This window comes from Canis aureus, chromosome 34 (genome assembly GCF_053574225.1).
Source record: "Canis aureus isolate CA01 chromosome 34, VMU_Caureus_v.1.0, whole genome shotgun sequence".
Classification (NCBI taxonomy): domain Eukaryota; kingdom Metazoa; phylum Chordata; class Mammalia; order Carnivora; family Canidae; genus Canis; species Canis aureus.
In genome coordinates, this window is record NC_135644.1 from 23,894,036 (window position 1) to 23,918,572 (window position 24,537).

Genomic DNA, 24,537 nt, shown 5'->3' on the forward strand with positions numbered 1-24,537 from the left:
CGCAAGGAGGAGAACCCAAAGAAGGTCTAACAGCCAAGTGGAAGGCCGGTGTGCGAACTGCAGACACTGCTGTGCGAAAACCAACAAAAACAGAAAACCAGAAAACAAAACCAAACCCAGAACCAAAGAAAGGTCAAAGTCGCACTCGGAGACCTGTGCTTCTTCGCTGCAGCCGGTGCGCGAGGGGCGCGAGGGGCGCGAGGCGGGCGGCGGGGAGGAGGGCGCGGGGCCGCGCGCGGGGCGCGGGGCGCGGGGCGCGGGGGGCGGGCGCGGGGCGCGGGGCGCGGGGCGCGGGGCGCGGGCGCGGGCGGGGGGCGGGCGCGGGGCGGCCTAGCTGTGCGAGTAGAAGCCGTAGTAGCCGCCCAGGTCCTTGGCGCAGTTCTTCTCGCAGTCCCGCTGGGCCAGCACCTCGCTCTTGAGCGGCGACGAGCTCTCGGACACCGGCGTGTCGGCCGGCGAGATCCGCCGCCGCTTGGCCTGCTCGTAAATCCCCGAGTCGCTCGAGTCGATGGACTTGATGGAGGAGGGCGTCTCGATCCAGCTGGAGTCGGACAGGTCCTTGGGCTTGGCGTCCTCGGCGGCGCCGGGCGGGAGCGGCGAGCGCTCGGCCGCCAGGCCCTCGGCCTCCTCGCCCAGGTAGGGGTTGGCGCCCGCCATGCGCGCGGCGGCCGCGGCGCTGTTGGGCCAGCAGGGCAGCACGGAGCCCGACTTGGCGCCGCAGTACTGCGGGGGGCTGCGCGCGCCCCAGCCCGACGGGTCGGCGTAGTAGCCGAGCGGGCGCCCCGTGCAGCCCGCAGCCTGCAGCGGCAGCGCCTTCACGCCGGCCGCCGCGTAGGACAGCAGCGTGGCCGCGTTGCCCGCGAAGTCCGTGGCCGTGTCGTAGGCCGAGGCGGCGAAGTCCAGCCGGTTGTTGGCGGGGGTCACGAACCAGCGCTGCGGCGACGGCGCGCCCGGGTCCTCGGCCTGCTGCGGCGACAGCAGCCCGTTGGTGTGCGGCACGCTGCGGTCCGTGCCCGGCCCGGGGCCCGCGCCCGCGCCCGGGTGGAAGCGCGCCTTGGCGTAGTTGCTCACGAACTGGTCCTGCAGGAAAGAGCCGGCCATAGCGTAACGGGCCCCGGGCACGATCTGCGAGCGCGGGGAGTCGTTGGGCGAGGGGGTCAGGCGGTCCATGTCGCAGCCGGTGTAGATCCTGCGAGGGAAGGAGACAGAGAGAGAACCGAGGGGTGGCGGAGGGGTCGGTCCCCTGGGGGCCGCGCGGGGGGCCGCCCCCGCCCCCGGCCCCGCCGCCGCCCCCGCCCCCGGCCCCGCGCTGCGCAGCCGAGGCCCGCCCGGGCTCGGGGGCACAGGGCCGGGCGCTCGGGCCGGCGGGACGCAGGCCGCGGGGAAGGCCGCTCGGGGACCCGGGGACCCGGGGGCCTGGGCGACCGCAGGCCTCCCTCGCCCGGACGGAGCTGCTCGCGGGGAGCGGGGCCGCGCGACGCCCCTAAGCGGGACCCCCGGCTCGCGACCGACACGCACGCGGGCGGTCGGCGGAGTGACCCTCAGAGACGGGCCTTCCCCGGCCGCCTGACCCTCGAGGGTGCGGCTGGAAGCCTCCACCGTACCTACTGGCCATCGTTCCCCCGCGACATCCTTTAACCACCACCTCCACCAGTAGCTAACCAGAGTGACGACTTGGAAGCAAAGTCGTCCATCAACAAAATTCTTTTACAGAGAAAAGGCATGCTGCTGTGTGTGTGTGTGTGTGTGTGTGTGTGTGTGTGTAAAGTAAGCTCCGTCCCCAACGTGGGGCTTGAACTGACACACGAGATCAAGAGTCGCCCCCGAGATCAAGAGAGTCGCAGGCTTTACTGACGGAGCCAGCCAAGTGCTCCAAGAAAAAAAGTATTCTTTACTCTGACCTTTTCCTGGCTTGTGAACCATTACTGGTAAATAAATAAATAAATAAATAAATGACAAAGTAAAATCTTCTTATTTAGATTTCTAAAACACAGGCCAGAAAAGAAAACAAAAAGACACCGAAACCCGTCTCTTGGGCCAAACTCTTATCATCAACCACCTCCTCCAAGCAATCTCCCACCAGGAATCGTCAACCCTTATACAACTTGACTCCGTGCCAGGCACTGTTGTCTACCACTGCACACATAGTAATTTAGTAAACCATCACAACAGTCCTCCCGGTTATGCAGCATTATTTTCCCACCTTACAGATGAGAAAACTGAGGAAAAGAGAAGTTAGATAACTTGCCCACAGACAGTAATTGGGTTACTGGGAATCACCTTAGGTGAAATAAAGATGAACTCTAGGCCCTGGGCCTGGAAAATCCCATTAGAATTGAGAGAGAACCAGAGATTGGTAGAAGTGTTTTCTCCTACACATAGACACATGCCTCCCTTTTTATTTAGCTCACACATAAATGTTTTAATCTTTAATCAACACACTGTTCTGAGAGAGAGCCTCAGTCTTGTCAGACCTTAATCCTGTGGGGAGGAGATTCCCTGGTGAGTGGCCAAGCATCCCCTCTGGTCCCCCTGAACTCTTTCTTATTGCTCTGTTTCTCCACGTTTGAGCCATGCCCAAAGAGTCAGCATAAAAGGGGGGAAGTGCGGGTGGCATGAGCCATTCTGCTCTCCCCTAACCCCTAAAAACTAAGGCCTTCATCTGTATAGATAAAGAAGCTTTTATGGAAAATACAGTTTAAGAACCAAAAAGAAGTGGCTTTTCCTACAGCAGCCATCCAGGGGAAGGCAGGTGAGGGTAATGCTGTTGCTCAGGTCCATTCTGCTTACTACACAAAGTCTCCCTCCTGAAAGTCAATTCTAGCTTCAAATTAGTAGAGGGAGGCAGGAAGGGAACATAGCCAGCAAGGTGCAAATATCTTCTCTGTTTACCACTACAATATTTTAAGAAGAAAAAAGCAGCCTGCCAAAGGTACAGTTTAGATGCCCATCCAGGTCCCAACACACTTGGGATCACCGGATTGATTTGTGCAAAATAAAATGCTTTGGAACAGATGTTCGCAACAGAATTAAAAGCTCAAAACCTACAAGACCCCCTCGTACAGAGACCAGTATCTCTGGTCTCCTGGGCCACACACTTTCCACAGTGCCGGGTCCACATTTTTAGATTGTGAAGACTAGAATAGCTGAGGTTTTATTCTGGGTAATCTTCTTGATGAGGCTTGCTTCCTCAAAACTACTTTTAAGGGAGGCACATGACGGTGATAGGCAGAAATATCAATGACTCTCTTTTCAATTTGTTATAAAAATATCAGGAGGGAAGTTTGTTATCTACCTGGAGATGGAATAGAAGCAGCCACTTGTCTAATTCTCCACAAATTTGATCTATTTCTGGTCAAAGACAACTTCAACTTTGTAGCTGTATCCCACACACTTAATGCAAGCCATGAAGTTAAAAACTATATACCCTTCCGTTTCAGGGTCAGAGAAAAAGTAGGGGGGGGAAGGGGAATCCCTACAATCCAGATTTAGATTTTGCTATATAGCACCATCTGAACTTTTGGGCACTATATATGAACTCTGAGCAAGAATGCTAGAACAAGCCCAGAAAACACAAAGTTTATATCTCCTGTTGCCCCCAGAGAACATCATTTTGATAGGAAAGAAACGGAGATAAGTAAGGGAGGCCTGAAGAAAGGGTACCAACACATCTAATTAAAACATGTCTAGATGCAAAGGATAAAAGGAAATATTTTTCTTTTGAAGCTTGTAAATAATACACAGCAACAGCACCTGGGTCCTTCCCGAAGCCTGAAATAACTGTAACAGCGGCTCTGCTCATGACCTTGCCTATGGTGGGTGCACATTTTTATTCAGTCCATAGTAAACTTGCACAGGAAAAGCCATTACACAAAACTTGGAAATGGGTAAATAAAAGTCACATATGCCAAGGAGAATGTAACAACTGCCAGAGCCACATGCACTTTCCGGCAGAATCGGGCGGTTTCAGACACAGACAATCTGAGCTGAGCATCTGCAGCGCCACATACAGCTCCCGCACCCAGGAACCGGGGCAGCTTCCCCAGCCAGCCAGCCCCAGAGGCCCGCCAACAACTTTGTAATTCATAAGAAAGATAAAAATAAGTGGAGGAAATCTTTGACCAAAACCACAAAAGTACCAAGTCAGAAAGTCACCAGAAAGAAGGGGAGCCCATAAAAAGGCAAGGGAAAAACCTTGGAAACAGCCTTATCTGCACACACTCTAGCTTCCAAAAGCCTTGTACACAACAATCCACCTTTGACCTAAAGCCCAATTCCGCAACTATTTTAGAAGGAACGAGCAAAATTACTTACGTGTCATAATTATCCCGAAATCCTTTTGCAAAGGGGTTGTGATCTATTTTCAATTGTGTAATCTAGAAAAGACAAAATGAAAAGATTAAGAAGATTTTACCTTCTATGTAGGTGGATTACACACTTACGAATATAGCACCATTTTTTACAGGGGCTTAGGGTCCACGGTGTCATTGAGTAGCAAGGTTTCCCTGCCTGAAAAATTTGAGGGAATGGATAGAAAGGGAAAAAAGAGAACGTATCATGAAAGTTATGAGGAACATGTTTAAATCAATGATGCCTAACATTAAAGGATTGCTCTCAATTAGCTCTCCCATATGTTCTAAGTCAGTGCAAATGCACATTTTTAAAAATGCTTGATACAAAAGGATAAAAGTCTTTAAAAGGGGCGCTTGAATGTATCCTCAAATGTTGCCTATTTTAAGTGTTTCACCACATTTCAAAACGTTTATCATTTCTGATTCACAACCACAAGAACTCATAGCTGCATTTTAAAATCAGCTTTAATTTAAAATAAATGCATATTTTCATATTTGATACTTTCATTTGAGTTAAAAAAAAAACAACACTGTCACTCCCAGTAGTCAAATCAACAGAAGTAAAATAAGTCTTTGTGAACTTGGAAAAGCTAAAGAGGTTCAAGTGCTAAGAAAAAACAAAACAAAACAAACTCATCCCACGGCTTCTGGGAATTTGATTTATTGTACTTTTTGGATATGTGAATGTGTCTGTTCTTTTGACCACCCAAAAATCGATATATTTGTTTATTTCAGCCATCAGTTCTGAGACTTTAAATTTCTTTTTCTTTTTCTCTCTCTCTTTTTTTTTTTTTTTTTTTTTGGGATAATGCCACAGCTTGCCAAGAATAAAATGCAGGGGAAAATCTGCTTGTTTTCTAAAGGGAAGAAGGACTCGGGGGAAAAAAATAAAACGAACGAAAAAGCAGATTTAAATCTGTTCTAGTTTGAGAACTAAATTAAAATTCCCAAGGAAGAGGCCTTGGAGATCCTGGGTCCCTCCCAGGTGGCCCGCGCGAGCCGCGCCCGGGCGAGTCGGAGGCGCTTCCCACCGCCCAGGACCCGGGGGGCTGCCCCGGCCCAGCCTCGGCCTGCGCGGCGCCCCGGCCCGGGCCTCCTTACGTCGGTGTTCTGGTAGGCGGTGACGGCGATGAACTGCGTCTCGGGGAACGTGAAGGTCTGCACGCGGCCGGGCTGGCTGGTGTCCTCCGTGCCGTCCTCGTTCACCTCCACCACGTGCAGGCGGGGCTGGTACTTGTGCAAGGACTGGAGGACCACCATCTGCGCGGCGGACACAGGGCAGCGCGGGGCGGCGCGTCAGCGGGTCGGGGCCAGCGCCCGGGGCCGGGGGGCTGCGGGGCTGGGGGGCTGGGGGGGGCTGCGGGGCTGCGGGGCTGCGGGGATGTGGGGCTGCCGGGCTGCAGGGATGCGGGGCTGGGGAGGCTGGGGAGGCTGCGGGGCTGCGGGGCCGGGGACCAGGGGGCCAGGGGGCTGCGGGGCCGGGGGGCTGCAGGGCGGGCTGGAGCGCGCCGCCCCGGCCCCCCGACCGCGGGCCCGCCGGGCTGCAAGGGCCGGCCGCGGGACAGCAGCCCTGGTTCCTCCCGGAGCACAGCGACCCCGACTGCTGGTGCTCAGGCCTCCCGATCCGCCCGGCCTCCCTCGAGGAGGAACAAAGATTCCTACACCCCCAGAGCCTGTGGGTTTCCTTCTCAAATCCACCAAGTATCTGTACAGCACTTGGGGAGGTCGGGACCCGGGAATCGGGCGGGGGGGGGGCGGGGGGGAGGGAGGGCAAGAGCGACTCTACAGGAGGGTGGAAATAGAATTTTTAAAGAGTCTTTTCAGTGAAGCAGAGAAACATATGTCCAGTTTCTCTTGCAGATTTAAAGTAATGGACTGGATGTTAGCGAGGGACGTGAGAGAGAGCGAGAGGGAGAGAGAGAGCGAGAGAGGGAGAGGGAGAGGGAGGGAGAGAGGGAGGGGGAGGGAGAGAGGGAGGGAGGGAGGGAGGGAAGGAGAGAGGGAGGGAGAGGAGCGCTTGAGCCACTGACCTGCCCATTGTTGTTTGAAGCTCCTTTGTTGTTTGTAAGTTTCAATTTTCCAAAAGAGATTTCTTGACGCATCCAGTGAGCCCCCGTGTTGGGGGAATCCGGATGCATATAGACCCGATTTCCTAGAGAAACAAATACGTTGTTTACATATGCCCGGGGCACTGCCCAGTCCCAACTCCTCACCGCCTAGGACACACACACACACACACACACACACACACACCTTATCCACAGTGAGGCCCATTAGCTGGGGATTTTTTAGGCCTCGCTTTCTTCCTATTAACTGGAGATGATTAAAATAGCTTTTGCATAATCCTCCCCCTTCTCGCGGCTCAGTCTGTCCCCTTATCCCCCTCGTTTCCTTTTAGAAGTCATTGGCCGATCGTTTTAAAAGTCTCTCGAGCCAGTCCACAAAGGCTTTAATTAATCATTCTCACCTAAATAAGTGTCAGGAAAATGTGTTAATTGGAAGGACTTGCCTTGCACATTGGTGTCCGCTTTGCCGCAAGGAACCCATTTGCCTCCTTGAAACCTCCAGTGATTGGGATCCGCCAAAATCACATCCACAAAAATATTGTAATGAGCCGTGGGATCGAGACCAGAAATGTTAAAACTTAAAAAAGGAAACATGCGCCTATTTAAATTAAGGGGGGGGGGTAGAAAACAAGAGAAAAAAAACACATAAATGTTAAAGATTAAATGCAAGAAGCGCGGCGCCAGATAGCAAAGCAAAACTTGTTCTTCCAGCGTCGATGAGCGAATGTTTGCTGGGTTAAAGAAGGGGTGGTGGGGGAGGAAAAGAAGTGGGGCTGGAGTCGGGGAGATCGGCGGGAGCGCCGGAGCGGGGAGTCGGCAGGTGTCACTGCCCAGGTGGGGAGCGCGGCCGGCGCCCCGCACGTCCACCTGTCCCCGCTCGCGGGCACGGAGGCGCCCCTGCAATGGCCCAGCCGCAGGCCGGGGACTCGCCCTCTCCGCCGCCTTTCTCCGGCCCCGGCCGGCTCTCCGACCACCTTTCTAGGGCGGGAACCCCCTTCCCAACATCACCGCGGCGGTTGTACCTTCCACGTCCCCGTCTTCCAACACCAGCCAACTCCGGGGCGCCCCGGGGCGCCTTCCGCTCCGCTCCCGACCCCAAAACAGCGCTCCCGGGGCGGTGGCAACCCGGCGCTCTTGCCCCCGGGCCGCGCCTGGAGCAGCGACTGCCGGGGATGTAGCATTACCTTCCCTGCTTGGTGATGATCATCTCCGTTTGGTGGCGGTGAAATTTCAGCCAGAGGGGCCTGTTGCACAGGTACACCTGCGCTTTGCCGGGTACCAGTCCGGGCTGCGTGGAGGAGAACTGGTAGAACGGGGCTCCCTGGTAGGAGTGGCCGTACTGCTGTGGGTAAGGGTAGCCGGCCGCGGGGTAGCCCTGCGGCGAGGAGTTGGACAGCAGGCTGTTGTAGGCTCCGTTGGTGATGACCGGGTGGTGGGCCATGTAGCGGCTGGGGCTGCCGATGGAGAAGGCGGGGTGCGCCGGTCCGTGCTGGCCGGGGTACGGGAACATGGCACTGGGAGCAGTGGCCGCAGACTGTGGCTGGCTGGACTGAGAGAGGAGGTAGCGATCTGCAGCAGAGCCATCGAAACTGTGACGAAGCTCAGAGACCCCGTCCAAGACAGGAGAGAGTTTACTTCTCTGGACGTCCCCTGGTGAGTCCTTGGAGTCAGGAAAATTGTCTGTATCTGACTGATTCGTCATCCCCCTGGTAATTTTTTTCAAAGGTGAACTTCTCTCCAGGTTGTCAGTGGTCGAGATAATGGGATGATCGTGCAAGACAAGCTCAGATCCGCCTGAATGTGGGTAGCTGCTGCTCACATTGAGAAATTTCTTGGAGAGCATGATAGAAGGAGAAAGGCAGTGCTCCAGCTGCATAGCTCTAGAACCTGAACACTCGCCCTCCTGTCCCTGGTTTTTAAAGTCCTATTTATCATAAACTAGAAATCCACAGACCCCCTCACTAGACAGAAAGCACTTCAACCAGCAAATGCTTCTCAAAGGTTTGATTTACTTTTTTTTTTTCCCTGGGAGAAGAGATTGGCCAATTGACACTATGCAGCAATCAGAAAAGGCTCACTTTTGATCTTGCTGCTTGTGCAGCCGATGAAACGGCTCCTGCCATTGGTTAACTGCTGACAGTAATTTAATTAGATAGACATTAATTAGGATAATCACCTGGCTCCTGGTCGCGACGATCATGGCAAATTGAAGGGGATGATTTTATTGTTGGCTTGGGGGGGTGGGTGGGGTGGGGAATGTGTGTTGGCTTTACGTGAGCACTGTTGTGTCACCTTTAAGCTTTGTGACCACTGCTTTAGGAAGATTCAAAGATGTGCAATTTACTAAACATTTTCCTACCTTCCCCCCCCCCCCACCACCACCTCCCTCCTCTCGAGCCGAGGGGCGGAGGAGGGAATTCGATGATGCTAGGAGACTTTTCGGATCTGAATGAGCCAAATATTCAGTTGAATGTAACGATTTCAAGTGCAAAGTATACAAAGCGCGAGCCGGTGGCCTCTTCTCGCCCTGTAAAAGTTCCAGAGTCTGTCTTTTCCAGTTAATACAGAAGCACAGAACACCTGAGCCAGTCCTTTGTGAGCGGGTCCTGCGGGTCCCCGGCGAACCGCCCCCCCCCCCACCACGCACACCTTTTTATCCACACACATAAATAAATAAATCTGTGCGGCAGAGAGCGGCGGCGAGCGGGGCGGGGGCGGGGGGCGGGGGGCGAGACGCTGCGGCTCACCCACCGTCCGCCCACCTCGGGAAGGTGCGGCTCCTCGCTCCAGCACAGACACGGTGACAATCCACGATCACCTTTTTTAAGTTCTGAAATAATCATAAGCCGTCGGGCCGAAGCGCCCTAATGTGTTTGCAGTGATGTGTACGGGGTCTTTGCTAAATACTCTATCCGCGAGCTCGGTTGCAGGTTATGTGCAGAGCGAGCCCGTGGCGGGGGCCGGCGCCGTGCGCGGCGGCCGCTGCGCTCCCCTGGCTCCGAGGTGCTGGCGCGGCGGCCGGGCCCGGGAGCCTCGCCAGGGCAGGACGGGCCGAGCCCCGGTGCAGACGGGGTCGCGGGCGGCGCTCATCTGCGGGGGCGGAGTGGAAGCGGTGTGGGCGCGGGGGTCGGTGCCGAGGACGCGTGTGCGTGTGTGTGCGCGCCTGTGTGTACCGTTTATATAATCTGGAGGGGAGGGAGAAAAAAAAAAACAACCCATACCAGTAAGTTTAAAACGAGGAGGCTCCAACGGAGGAATAGAGAAAATACCCGATTTAAAAGGATGTTGGCCCAGATGAGTAGCACGAGGCCCAGAGCGACCCCGAGATGTCGGAAGGAATCCCCGGTACCGGCTCCGGAGGGGCAGCGGCCCGCGCGGGGCCGGCGGCCGAGAGCTGCATCCGCCCGAGGCGCTCCCCGCGGCGGCGCCCTGCCCGGGACGCCGAGCCCGCGGGGAGCCGGGGCGGGAGCGCGGCGGCGCCTCGGGGCCGCGGGCCGGCGGCCGGGGGACGGGGGGACGGGCTCCCGCGGGCCTCCCCGCGGCCTCCCCGCGGCCTCCCGGCCCTGCCCGCCTCCGGCCGCCGCATTGTCTGACGTCCCCGCGCCCAGGCCGCCCGCCGCCCGCCGCCCGCCGCCCGCGAGGCCCGGGGAGCGTGGGGGCAGCGGCGCGGGGCGCGGGGCGCGGGGTTGCGGGGCGCGGGGCCGGGCACACGCCGTGCCGGGGGCGCCCGGGCAGCCGAAGCCCTCCCTGCACACGGCGCGCCCGCGCTCCCGGGCCTCGGCGCCTCCGGGCGGGGAGCGGCGCTGGGGACGCGGGGGCTCCCGGGCTCGGGCACACGGGCTTGGCCCCCGCCAGGGCGCTGCCTCAGTGGGCCTGAGTGGGCTGCGCAGGGTCCCAGCTGTGGCCTCCGGCCGGCGCCGCCAGCCAGGCCCCGCGGCCCACGGCCCTGGGCCGGGCGAGCGGGGGACCAGATGTCCAGACAGTTTGCTCGGAGAAATGCAGCCAGACCCTTTTTTTTTTTTTCTTTTTCCCCCTTTCGGAAGCGAATCTCCGCGCCTGGCCACGAAGCTTCATAAACAGGCAGGGCCTTGGCTGCTGAGGCCTCGGGGTGCGGGGGAGGGGACAGAGCTGGGGCACTATTTGACGCCGGGGTTTTCTGCGGATTACCCTCCACCATCATTTCTCCTGAGAGGTTTTTGCCCAATTTTGTCTACTCTTGTTTTCTCCTTTCCGTCTTTAACTTCTCTCTGAGCGCCCCTCTGCCCCCTGCTTCCGAGGTCACCCCCCCCCCTCCCACTCCCACCCGCCACCGCCTTTCTCAGTGGGACGAGAGCCTTAAGTATATGGCAAAAAAGGCGAGACTGCACCTGGGCCCTAGAAGCTTTCTCATTCGCGGCACCCTGAATTAACTTTTTAAAGAATGAAGAATGCAAAAATGAAATGTTAAAGTATAGAAAAGGGATAGAGTGCACCTTCCAGTTTTTGAGGAATTGGAGGAGATAAATGTGCATTGACCTCAGATTATCTGTACTACATTCAGCGATTCCTCCCTACAGGAACTCATATATGCTCCAAAGGGAAATTTCACTTTCCTCAACATCAGCACACCTGCTCTTGAGCCATACTTGTGTGCAGCAGGGCTCCTCAGGGTTCAAAGTGCACATGAACCACACCAGGATTCTGGATTGTTGATTCAGGTCTCAAGCGAGGGCCTGGATTTTGTATATATATAATGAGCTCCCCGAAGACCCCGCTGCTCCTGGTCCAGGCAGATCACACTGCATGGGGAGACTGGAGCTTCCAATGGCCTCATGTTAGTCTAAGAGGAAAGCAGGGGCATCTCTACATTAGGGGCAAGCGGGAGTTCAGGTTCTTGTGTTGCTTTAATACTGCATAATAGATGGGTGAGGATGCTCACGTAAGTACATACACACCTAACTGAGCTAGTGATTAAGTAAGTGGTTTCAATGCCTAACGGGACCCGAGCCACCAGGCTGCTGCTAGAATAGGTGTACCTTCCAGGACAAAAGTGTTCATTGAAACTCAGGGGATCCTAATTTTGATTGATTACAAATCTCAAAAGAAAATGTAGCTTTTGCTAGGAGGATTCCTGGTTTTGAAATTCATTGGTCTCCACCATGAATCAAGTAGAAGGTAGTGCTGGTTGTGAGGAGTCCAGGGTGAGAGGTGATCAACTAAGAGCAAAAGGCAGGCATTGTATAAGCCTTCTCAGGAGATGCTTTCAGGAGACTAAGATGAAAAACAAAAAAATTTTCCAAATGGAATGTTGAGAATAACCCTTAGATTATTGAGGCCTTCTTCTGAGGGCATATTGTAGGAAAGAAATCTTGACTAGCTCTAATGAATAGCTGTGAAATAAATCATAGAACCCTCTTTATGTAAAGGGAAAAATCACATATCCAAAAAAAAGTCTGCACACAAGGTTAAATTAGGCAAAAGGAAAACTTCTGCTAACTTCCACTTATATTTTAATTATAATGGTTAGTTGTTGTAATGTCAACAATTAAATTAATACATATTACATGTCCTACATAAAACATACTATGACTATATATAAAAGAAAAAGCCACAGGACAAGCAAATGCTCAGAACACCTCTTATTTCACCAAAAAAGAGACTGTGAAACACGGTGGGAATTTAAGCCATTTCTTTTAGTTTCTGGTAACTATTCATTAGGCAACCAATAAGAGCCTAGAATTGTTCAAACAGGACAGTAATTTGGTCTATCACGTCACTCCTACCACCTAAGAGGCTAAATCTAAATTCCAAGTCCCCAAGTAAAACCTTCTTTTAATGAAGTCTTAGAAACAAACATTTTTACCATATTTTCACAAAGGGTACACATAAGAATTAAATCTGTCTCCATATGTTTTCGCATACTCCTTGCTGTACCCAAGAACGGTGCTGTGCCATGAGTACCAATGGGGGCAGCTACTCATGTATGTCGGGTTAGAAACAGGTTGAGGGATAAGGTCATCTGTTAAAGGGGCCATTAGTCAAATTTTTGTCTTTATCAGAAAACATAGTTTTAATTTGAGAAAGATGAGAGAAAACAGTAACAAAATTATTTCTTATGTGCTCATGATATTAAATTCACATTATGGTGACTTTTCTCAATTTGTTTTGAAGAGATTATATACCTCCTATGGTTGTCTTAGCGGATAAAGTCTAGTGGACTTTGGAGCAGGCAACTTCCAGGGAATCTCAGCATTGGTAGAATGTACTCTTCAAAAAAATAATAAAGTCTCAATTAACACTGTCCCCTCTTTCTTCTTAAACATACTCCTCTGAAACCCTGGAAAGTATAATATGTTAAGATACTGACTATACGATATAAAATATGTCAACATTTTTTCTGGGTTACTCACTAATGGGGCAACAACTCCTTAATGGCAATCATTTTACATTTGTGAAGTTTTGTTATCACGTTGATGTTTTATGTGTTATCAGATCTTACATTGCAAAGAGAAACATATCTTTGTGTGAGATTTCTAGAGCACTGTCAAATGTTATTCTGTCAATTCCACCCAGTGCCAAAAAACCTCAGGAGACATAGATTGTAAATGTATTTTATTTTGTAAGCAACAATCAAAATATATTTGTGTTACTGATTTCTTCAAATATTAAATGGGATCTTAACAAAATTTGTCCACTTTGATGTATTCTTATACAACTTTGGAATCTGCAAAGACCCTGACTAAAGAAACAGAAGTAATTGCACAACTGAGACTGAAGGTGTTACAGTGCTGCAAATGATGCCAGATGTCTTACATTTAACCAAACACACCTTCAGAGGTCCCTTGATTTTGAGCATTAGGAACAATAGAGGAATATACGCTGAAAGTATCACCAATAGCTTTTTGCATGGTTTTATTTAAATACGACAGTATCCAACATAGCTGCTAAACACTGGACAATATTTGAAGTCATAAGGACATCCACATGTTCCTCCAAATGACGTTTGGGGTCCTAAATTAAAAAAAACAAAAAGAAAGGAAAGAAAAAGAAAAAAGAACCACATTACTGATAGAAGAATTACTTAGTGTAAATAGTTGAAAGTGGTAAAGAAAGCCAAACCTAAATTTATATTTATCTTACAATTTAACTTTCCTACTTTCCTAATATATTGTTATATTCTCAGGATTTCTAAATGTATTTAAAAATTAAGTACCTGATAAAATAATAGATTACACAATGAAAAACTGATTTACACAATCAATGCTACGACTCTGGACCAGAAATTACAAAGAGTAACAAGGAATTCTATACAGGCGCAGCATCTGATTTTTTAAAAACAAAGTATAAGCATTTATAAGTGTGCATAAGCCCAAGTATGCATGCATATTTTCTGCCATTCATATTTGTTGACTGAGTGGGTTCTTTACTCGAAACAAACATACCAATAGGTGAGAGTTCAATGTGAATTCTCTCTCATCACTTCCTCTGTAATTTTAATTTAAATTTAATTCCTGTACAATTTTGATATTTCAGAAAAGGTGCTTTAAATGGCTCAGGAAATATTCCTGGATCAAAAGTCACTGTGTGTTGTTAAAAATTTAAATACAATGTTAAGATATACATATTTTACATGTATATAATATGTATGAAATAATGGTAAGGATACATATTTCCTGCAACTATTTTGAAAAAAATAGTATATCACAGAAAAGTATATAGGTACAATCTTTTAACTGAAACCTGATCGAATCTGTATTTCAAATGTCTGAGTTAAAAATGAGGCTTAAAATAGCACTGTAATAAATGAAGTTAAATTAGAATGCTTAATTTATATTTATGTTTAAGGCTGAGCTGAATGAAGTATTTCAGCTAAATGTGAAAGCTTTAAAAAAAAAGATACATATATATATTGCACACAATAAAAAAACTCTCAATTAAAGCATTATTTTTGTATGGGTATTGCTTAAATACCCAAGACTCCTACTTTAAACAAATGCTCATCAATGGAATTATTTCTTGGCTGTTCTTTTCTAAATTACAATTTCAATACATACCTGATTTCCTTAAACAATCCAGAGATACAACATGCTACAAATAATTTCAAGTAACTAGACCACATATTAAATTTTCTTTATTTCAGAAAATAAGCCTTAGGACACTTTAGGTGAAAGTGTCTGAGAAAGACTGGCAGGAGAAAAAGACAGTGATCTGATTCCATTACAGACAGCTTTTGCTTTTTGCCACGCAATAGGCTAAACCAGTGAAGTACTAGATTTTAAAAAATGATTCTGAAGATTATTCAACTTTGCCCATTACATATTTTTCAGCTTCATTTTTATTTTAGACCTTTTATTTGTTGCTGTTAAATAAAATCTACATCGTAGCCTCAGAGTCATTTATTGCAAAAACAGTTAGTGAGTTCTATAAAGTGCAAGGCTCCAAGTCGGAGATCTAATAATTTATATTAGACTACAATAAGTAGTGGGAAAAAGCAAGGTAACTGGATCAGATCACACAGGATGAGAGAATAAGATGAACCATACTCCATTTTGTCTGGGTAGTGTTCTAGCTGTTTTTAAATTGTAATATTCAGGGTGTAGTGAGATTTAATTTTACTAAGTATGATATTTAAGTCAGACCTTTGCCCCTACTGCTCTGTTGGGAGTAACTGGTTCTGTAGTGAATTGGTAACACACTTCCCTCAGTTATCTACATTACTTCTTGTGGCAGCTGGGTGATTCTTAGAGATTTCCCATCCAAGAATGGTCCTGGCCCAAACCTACATAGCTTGTGAGATGTGATGGGATCAGAGCATATGGTAGGATGGCTGAAAGCAAAGACAGCTTAGTGTCTTGCATCTGAAATATCAAGATTCTGCCAACATCAGCAATATGATAACCATGTTCCATGAAATGAAAAAAAATGTAATCAACATTCTTTAAAAAACAGTCTAATTAATCTGTAGATTCTTTTAATTGGTTGGTGTGTTCCCCCAACCCTCAGAAAATAGGAACTAAAATATATATTTCATCTTGGAAAAGTGAAAGAGCAAATACTTAAAACCCTTTCTCCTCACTCGCTATAATCCAAGGGGGCTCTCAGCCTTCTCAGGAACACTACCTACATACTGAAGCCTACATATGGACAAATTGTATCATTTAAAAAAACTTACATATGAAATAAATCTACCATTCTGTTATCTTTACTAATAATATTATTTGAAGTGAAAATAATACTTTAAAAACTAACTCAGGACATAAGTCTCCTAATGTATATCTAGTAAATTGTTTTCACTAAAGATAGTATCTCTCAGATCTATTTGTGACTTCACGATGTATGGCAAAGAGAATTTGACATCAAGTAATTCAGTGGCCTTTAAAATTAACATCATATTTACAAGACAAAAGAAAAATATAGAGTGAACAAATAGGAAAAAAAATTACACTGGCCCTAAAACAGTTTTAACTCTACAAGAGCACGTTATTATGCGACTGCATAACCTATTACGGTATAGCTCACCTGCTTGCCAACATTCTTTATTGCCAGCTGTTCAGGTGTCATCTTATCTTCTTCTTCTACAGCCTGTGAATGAAACACAAAGGACAGACTTTCAAATTCTAAATTTACTTCTCCCACTGCAGAATACTCACTGAAGGCAATGGTGATCATAATTTCCATTCACAGAACCTTTTATTCAAATGACTCATGAAACAAAAAAGCAAGTTTGCTCATCTTCACAATCACCTTCAGTGTCATAAAAACTACTACCACCATCATTTTGAAAACAGACTTCAGAAATACGTAAAAGACATCGAGTATGTCAAACTGGATCACCAAATGGTAGTATTAGCCATCTGGAAACTACGAAAGAATTCTTTGAGGGATGGCTACAGTGGAGGAGAGCAGTACCTGAGGCAGCTGCTTATGGCACCTTGATGATAAGCAGTCCACTCTGTCTTCTCTTCCATGCCCTACTTTCATCACACCTCTGCCCCAGTCCCGTTTCTTTGTCTTCTCTTTCTTGTCACCTGAACCTGTGCACACCCATCTATCGGTTAACTATCAGCAGCTAATCGGATCAAAAAAGCTGCTGACTTTTGATCCACTTAACAAATCATATGGTTTTCTCCCTTCATAACTCTACATGTATTCAGAAAAAAATCTCACTTTTCCTAACTGATCTTTAGTAATCATGAAGAAACAGTCATCTGAAGTTTTCAACAGGAAAAAACTTGGATTAAAAGCCAACTTAAGTAAAATTCAATCAACCACAACAATATATACAAACTGTTTTCTACTATTTTCAGTTAGCTATAAAATCTTGTGTATGACCATAAATCTTCTAGCAAGTAATTACAAAATAACGACAGCATTTAGATTAGCTACCATCACTGCCTCCCTCTATCAACAATGGTACTACCATCAAACCTCTTTGTTAGAAGGAACCTCCTGAGGAGTTTGGGCATGTTTCTGTCTGAAGCCAGGGCGCTCTATCAGGTGAACTCCTGGTCTAGGATTTATGCATAGCATCCAATAAATGGAAAACAAAGAAAACTGAAGGATCACCAACCTTAAGAAATAACACCACAGCACTTACCACAAATATGATTACAAAAGGGGTGAGATGGTGGGGGTGGAAAGCAGGAAACCAAAATCCCAGCGAGGGTTAGATTTGGATACTCTAAACTTAATAATCTCGCAGCTGCCAAATTTCTTCATGTGTGAACAATGAACATGTAGGAAATGCAATCATCAGACATTTCCCATAAACTGGGAAGTTTGGCTGCATTTCACACCTTCTTAATAGTTTTGTAAACAGAGAACTTGAAAATGAGCAAAGATGGCAAGTGTCTAATTTTATAAATGGACAAACTATCTAGAGAATTTTCCCCAGTAGAACCTGCCTAAAGAGAAAAGATGGTGAATAAGTACTGTAACTACTGATTATTAGAGGATACTTATTTACAACACATCATTAAGAAAATACATTTATGACTCATAAAACTGGAAGGAAAAATAAAAGCTAATAACAGTCCAAATCTAGGGAATTCTAGAGAATATGTTCATTTTCAGAGTCAGATGTCACTCCTATTATGCTCAGCTAGTTAAAAAAGTATTACCTAAGTGGGAAATTGCTCCTCCTGCTATCTCAATGCTTTACATATATAGAAACATGAGCAACACCTAAAAAGTTTTTCTCAATTACTTTTACAAATCATGAGACTATACCTTACCGACTTGAAAACATTATTAGATGAATGGAACGATTCAAATAAGTTTGTACTCTGCATTCATTCAGTGTTAGTTGCTCTATGCTCATGTCAAAAACACAGTATGGTATTGGAGGGAGGTAAGAATCTTGGAATCTGACTCAAAATGTCAGTCAATAGACAAAATAGTTATTACAAAGTATTTTGGAGTACTGCAAATATCAAAGATGGCAGGTATGCAAAGATGGAAGTCAAAAAGCATTTAAAGCATTGATCTTATTTAAAAGGTTAAATAGAATGTGAAAAGCTCTAACTTAATTTTAAAAATCTTTTACATCATTTAACCACTTTACCAATTAGTTTTTCCATTTCCAATAATTAAAAGAGAGAGTTCACAAACTCTTTGAGAAGTGCAGATGGTAAAAAGTACTCTCAGCCATAGATGCCATCTGGAAAATGAGGAGCAGCTGTAGATTTAGGCATATACTAAGGTTGCAAACCCCCATGACAAAGAATAAGCACATCTCTTTCATTCTAAGATAGACCAGATCAGACCCGATCATCACATCGAACCCCTAAGTATTTTCTTCACTTACCTAAGTCACCTATATCTCATCTACCATCTGCGCAAGACCAGTCTTCATTCATAGTTCTAATCTGGCTAGTCACCAGGAAAAATTAAGAAATGGTAGCAGCAGAAACAAATGAAATTCAGGCACAGGCAGTGTCCTCACTAGGGGAACTTCTGTGTTTATGGCAACTTCTGTGATTTGGCATCAAATTTTGCTTTTGCATTCATGCTCTTCGGTTTACTCAACCAACAAAAAAGCACTGAAAATGTTTGTGGCTATTCACACTAGAAACGTTTTTAACAGTTTATCAACAAAGACCCCCAGATGGCTATCCCATCATGCACGGTCTGCACAGTTCTAAGAAATTCCTAGAATTTGGTCTGTTATGTTATCATAATCCCATCAGACGTACCCCCATCTTAAAGAGGCTTTTATGAAACCCAATTAACTTCATTCTCTGTCTTCTGGTAATGGTCAAATTTCTTAAATGGAAAACCTTTATCTCAAATTCTACCATTTAATTTTCCCTTCAACAGATACGGACTGGATTCTCTGCACTTCATTAACACCTTTTTAAGGATCTCCACCAGGTAAATTTCAACAAACTCCATTTTCTTGAACTTTCTGAACACCTTTAAGAGTTTCTCCAATACCTGTTTTCTCTTCTAATCCTTTAACCTCTCTGGTTTTATGATGTCATGTCTCTCATTCCACTTCCTACTTCTCTGGTCCTTGGGAGGCTTCTTTTTCCTTTGAAATGTTAAATTTCTTCACTCTATAACATGCCATGCTCCCATTTAAGGACATGCTTTCTAAATTTCTAAAAATTACCATAAAAAATATGGTAATTTCTTTCACCATTAAACACGCTCTGCACTAGTGAATGTTAAGATAATGCATTTCACTTCTTTCCTGATTTTCTGTGAAGTCGATGAAGTCAATCTTAGTATATGACTATATAACCGAAAATCACATTACTAGGTTAAGGTGGTAGAGAATGAGTTTAAAGAAACGACTTTTATAAAACGTACTTGGGAAAGCAAAATTAACAAACATGAAACAATTAGAAATCTGAGACAGGATAAGATGTGTAAGTATGGAGAACATAAAACTGGTTTTCCTACCACTATCAGTATATTAATTTACTGAATCCTTAAAACATCCCAGTGAAGTAGTTAATCTACATTTTACTTATGCAGAAATTAGGCACCCCCCTCCTTTTAAGGAACTATATGTTAATTCCAGGAATACTTCTATTATAAAAAAAATATTTCTAACTCTCCTTTTGGAATAGCTTATAACATTCCAGTACATTCTATACCTGTCCTCAACAGCAGAATTTTCATTTTATATATTTAATAATCACTCGTTCTGAATAAGATAGTTTTTGCTCTTCAAGGAGCTCATATTTGGGCTTTTCTTGTCTATAAATCTCAAACTGCGATGCAGAATGAAATATACAAAAATGGAGCGTACACAAAGACTGATGCAGACACATTTAGCCATACGGCCAATAAGCAATGTGAATTCAACTGTACTATCTCCAAAGACCTTGAAGCAACATTCATGACAATTTAGGAAATGATTAGATTAGTTTTTAATGACACATCCTGAATAATAATTAAGCCAAATCCATGATTTAATAAGTGGCCTGAATAGCGCATAAGTTCTTTCTAAAAATCTTACAGGGAATTCAATTTTAAAGTGTAATTACACAAAACAGGGACACATAATAAAGATCCTATGTTTGCATATGCACACATAATAGAAATTATAGTTCAGCTTGTTGGAAAAATTTCTATGGCAGAATCTATTTGATGCCTACCCAACATTTCTCTTCCCCTTCTTCTTTGGTAATATAACCCTGATTTTATTAAAGACAGTGATGTTCCTAGGTAAAAGACCACACTATACAGCCTTTCTCAAAGCAAAGTGTGTCCACTTGAGTTCTGCCAATGAAATATAGTCAGAAGTGCTGCTGGGTAGGACTTACGAAAAGGATTGTGAAAGGAACTGATTTAGCTGGGAAGTATTCCCCGCTTTTGCCCTACCTTTTTTACCTGTTGCTGGGAACTCAGATGGGATGCTAAAGCTCTAGCAATGACCCTGAATCATGAGGATATCTACAGGATGGAAGCCAATATAATGGTAGTGGAGCAAAAGATAGAAGGAATCTGGGTTTGGGTCACCTGGGTGGTTCAGTCCATTGAGCTTCCGACTCTTTGTTTCGGCTCAGGTATGATCTCAAGGTTGTGAGACAGAGCCCTGTGTGAGACTTCGTGTTCAGCTCAGAGTCTGAAATTCTCTCTACCTCTGCGACCTCCTCCCACATGCTCACGTGCATGCTCTCTCTCAAATAAATAAATAAATCTTTACCAAAAGTTAAAAAAAAAAAAAGGAAGGAATCTGGGTCCATGATGACTTCAAAGTTTCATACTGGCCTTGAGTTGCAAGAGACCTACATTTCTATCTTGAGGAAACCATTGCCTCTTTGAGCTAACACAATCTTAGAAGAAGTAACACCCGGTTAATGCAAAAACTGAAAATTATTTAAGATTTACCTAAAATATATCATTCCCCTACTTTCCACCCTTGAGCAGACAGTGTTATCAACATAGTATGTTGAGATAAATGTGAGATAGGTATCTTTGAAAAGAGAAGGTAAGACAGTAGGAACTTTTCATATTGTTCTACAATTTAATTTTTTATATAATAGCGAGCTGTAAATATTTCTCTAAGTTGGTACTTGTAGAATTTTATTCTTCATAATAAACCTTTAAAAGAGAACATGTTAAAAACTTATATGCATTTAAAATTGAAAGATGGCCTCCAAAAATGTTATGTCACTTTACTTACCCACCAGTGACGCATTTTCCCAAATTGTTTTTTATATTTGAAAGAAAAAAAAAATTCTACTTATAATTTTTTTCTTTGACCATTTAATAAGGTTGAACTTTTTTTCCCATGTTCATATGCCATTTGTCTTCAGTTTTCTAGCTGTTTTGTCCAAAAATTAATTTTTAAAACAATTTTATAGGGATTATTTGGATATTACACAGTTTTTGGATACTAGCCCTTTCTCTGTTACCAGTACAAATATTTTCTCCCAGTCTGACTCCTAACAAGCATTCAATAAATGTTATTATTTTTATTGCAGATAAACTTTACTGTCAAGTTATCAAAACTTTAAAACCTCACTGATATTGTTACTAGCATTAAAGTAATCTTTCGAAAACCTGACATTAGCTTTACAATATTGAATCTCCCTATTTGGAAACAAAGGAATCTATTCACAATTGTTTTTAGTATTATTCAAATAAGTCATACACATTTATACATTTATTTCTTATGGTAATTATTTCTAAGTATTTTGCAATTTTGGATGCTGTGACATGATTTGCCTATTATATTTTTCAACTGGTTTCAGCCTATGTAACTGCTTGGTTACGACCTACATAATTCTCTATTGTAACAATTCTAACAGTTTTCTAGTTTAGTCTCTTAGGTTTCTGTTTGATTGCAAACATATCCTATCATAGTTAAATAATGATAATCTGCCCTGGTTTCCCCAATATTTACATTTTATTTTGTTTTTCTTATCTTATTGCACTAGCATAAAACATTTTCCTACTTAAAATAGCTACTCTAGTAAACCAAATGCAATCATATAATTATGTTTTATATGTAAAAAAGTATATATATATATATATAAAAAATGTACCTGAATTTTCTTTCAGGTTACAGAGCAGGCACTATTTCTATCTGAAAGGCAAACTGTCACATCTCAGAATATACAGGACTACATGTTTGAAAACAAGGCAAATTTTTATGTCTCTATGTTATTCTTAAAATACTCTTCTACAATTCATTTTTCACTTCCACATTCACTTACAAATATGCAATCAAATATTATCAATAATTTAAAATTTGATGCAATCTTAGCATGAATAAATTAGGAGATCTGGAATAACAGAGTGTGGGTGTTGTAGTTCAGTAATTAGGGAAATCATGACTAGTAATGAAGCAGAATCTCTGTGTGGAATTCAGACTTGAAATAGAAAAGTTGGGACAAAGGAATTTAATTATTTTCTAATCTTCTTTCACTTTAGGAGCTAACTGGCACCTAACGGTAATTACCTTAGTTTAAAACACCAACCAATTAAAAAGAATACTACGAAGAATTGGTAGCATGGGCCTTTCTTTTTATATTTTAAGTGTTACTAAAAACTCCACCACATTCTCTTTCAATCACAGAGGGAATTACATTCTCAAATTTGGACTCCTTCATATCACAGCTTACACATTGTTTTCATTTTATAACCAAACCTTACAAGTTTTTGAGTACTACAGAGATTTTTTAAAACTGTAAAATAGGAAAAACTTCTGTGGATGGGCAGCAGTAACCATAAATAGGTTATTTCCTGGCAGTGGTACCAATATGAATTTACTTAAACTTGCAATGTTACAGAGAAATGAAAGCCATTCCTACAGTCTGCTGAATAATATTACTTAAGTCACTAATGTATAAAAGGTTAATAACTGTTCTAAGTATGATAAACTACGTCTCTCTCTTTAATATCACAATATGAAAACATATACTAGAAACATTAAAGGAATTTTTTCCCCTATAATCCAGAATCAACCGAGATTTCCAGCTGGAACACTACATATAAATCAGGGCATGCTCTTCAAAGCCAGACCCAATTCTGTTGGAATTTGTTTGTATGGGCCCATCAACATTTTTTCAAATCTAAGCTCTCTCCAGAGACTTCCTGCTACACGTGGCAAATTTTATACACTGTCTCTTGGCTAATATTTATTTTGGTAAGATGTGTTTAATGTAAAAAGAGAAATATTACTTTTTGGTGTGACAACCAAAATCAATTTTAACTGTCTCCAAAATCTTAAGCTCTAGCCTCTACCATAATTTTTAGCCCTATATTTCCACTGCTTATTTAAAATAGAATTCTATCTCCTTTCTCAATCCTTCAACTTCTAAAAATTGGAAAAATTTAACAGTACTAACATACTTATAGTCACCTTGGCAGGGAACCCTGAATTCATCCTTGATCCTCCTCCTCCTTTTACTTCATCCATCCAACGGGTGCCATGTTTTATTTGGTTACTGATGCCTCTGTTCCCAATGCCACTGCAGTAAAACAGGTACCTAATACCCTTTGCTTAGGTAACAATAAGCTTCTAAACAGAACCTCCATTTCGTGGGGCAACCCCGGTGGCTCAGCGGTTTGGCGCCACCTTCGGCCCGGGGCGTGATCCTGGAGTCCCGCAATTGGGATCGGGTCCCACGTCGGGCTCCCTGCATGGAGCCTGCTTCTCCCTCTGCCTGTGTCTCTGCCCCTCTCTGTGTGTGTCTCTCATGAATAAATAAATAAAATCTTAAAAAAAAAAAAAAAAAACCTCCAGTTCAAATCTCCTCCTACAGCGTACTCCTATACTGTTGTCAAATTACATTCTAGAGCCGGGTTATGGGTGTATCATGCTCCTGGTCCAAAATAACTCTATCCTGATAGTCCAGGCCCTGTTATTTGATTTCAGTAACTTTAAAAAACTATTCTCCCCTATTTACCCTCATAGATTATATATTTAAGACAAACACAGTTTCCTAAAGGTATCTTTGCCTTTTCTGTCTCCTCTTTTTGCTCGTAACATTTATTTTGCCTACGGTAACATTTCTCTGTATGTCCAATCTTATTCAAGCTTTAAGGCCTACTTCAAATGCTGTTATCTCGGGCAGCCCGGGTGGCTCAGGGGTTTAGTGTCACCTTCAGCCCAGAGCCTGATCCTGGAGACCCGGGATCAAGTTCCACATCGGGCTCCCTGCATGGAGCCTGCTTCTCCCTCTGCCTATGTCTCTGACTCTCTCTGTCTCTCATGAATAAATAAATAAATAATCTTTAAAAAGTAAATTGCTGTTATCTCTAAGACAGCATCCTAGGACTCCCACGACTAAAAGCAAGTGCCTTTGAATTTCTTTCTTTCTTTTTTTTTTTTTTTATTTATGATAGTCACACAGAGAGAGAGAGAGAGAGAGAGAGAGAGGCAGAGACACAGGCAGAGGGAGAAGCAGGCTCCATGCACTGGGAGCCCGATGTGGGATTTGATCCCGGGTCTCCAGGATCGCGCCCTGGGCCAAAGGCAGGCGCCAAACCGCTGCACCACCCAGGGATCCCTGCCTTTGAATTTCTACAGGACTTCAGTATGATTGGACTTTTCTAGGGCAGTGTTTGCTAACTTCTAACTTGTATACAAATCTCCTGGAAATCTTGATAAAATGTAGATTCTAATCCAGTAGATATGAGCACCTGCATTTATAACAAGATCCCAGGTGATACTGACA

At 44.8% G+C, this 24,537-nt stretch overlaps 2 protein-coding genes across 3 annotated transcripts in view; both read right to left on the reverse strand.

The window, feature by feature from the left end:
- Nucleotides 1–278: 278 nt before the first annotated feature.
- Nucleotides 279–8,589, reverse strand: TBR1 (T-box brain transcription factor 1). Its single transcript, XM_077883653.1, has 6 exons — nucleotides 7,603–8,589; nucleotides 6,862–7,016; nucleotides 6,383–6,504; nucleotides 5,454–5,612; nucleotides 4,315–4,376; nucleotides 279–1,189 (listed from the first exon to the last, which is right to left on the reverse strand). Exons 1-6 carry the CDS (start codon nucleotides 8,292–8,294, stop codon nucleotides 331–333), a joined length of 2,049 nt encoding a protein of 682 aa, XP_077739779.1. The 5' UTR covers nucleotides 8,295–8,589; the 3' UTR covers nucleotides 279–330.
- Nucleotides 8,590–12,992: 4,403 nt separating this feature from the next.
- Nucleotides 12,993–24,537, reverse strand: part of PSMD14 (proteasome 26S subunit, non-ATPase 14) — a 102,176-nt gene continuing 90,631 nt past the window's right edge. For both annotated transcript variants that reach the window (XM_077883450.1, XM_077883451.1), the window contains exons 11-12: nucleotides 15,917–15,979; nucleotides 12,993–13,408 (exon numbers count right to left, since the gene is read on the reverse strand). In XM_077883450.1, coding sequence (XP_077739576.1) covers nucleotides 13,310–13,408; nucleotides 15,917–15,979 — 162 coding nt within the window. In that variant the 3' untranslated portion in view covers nucleotides 12,993–13,309. The remainder of the gene's footprint in view (nucleotides 13,409–15,916; nucleotides 15,980–24,537) is intronic.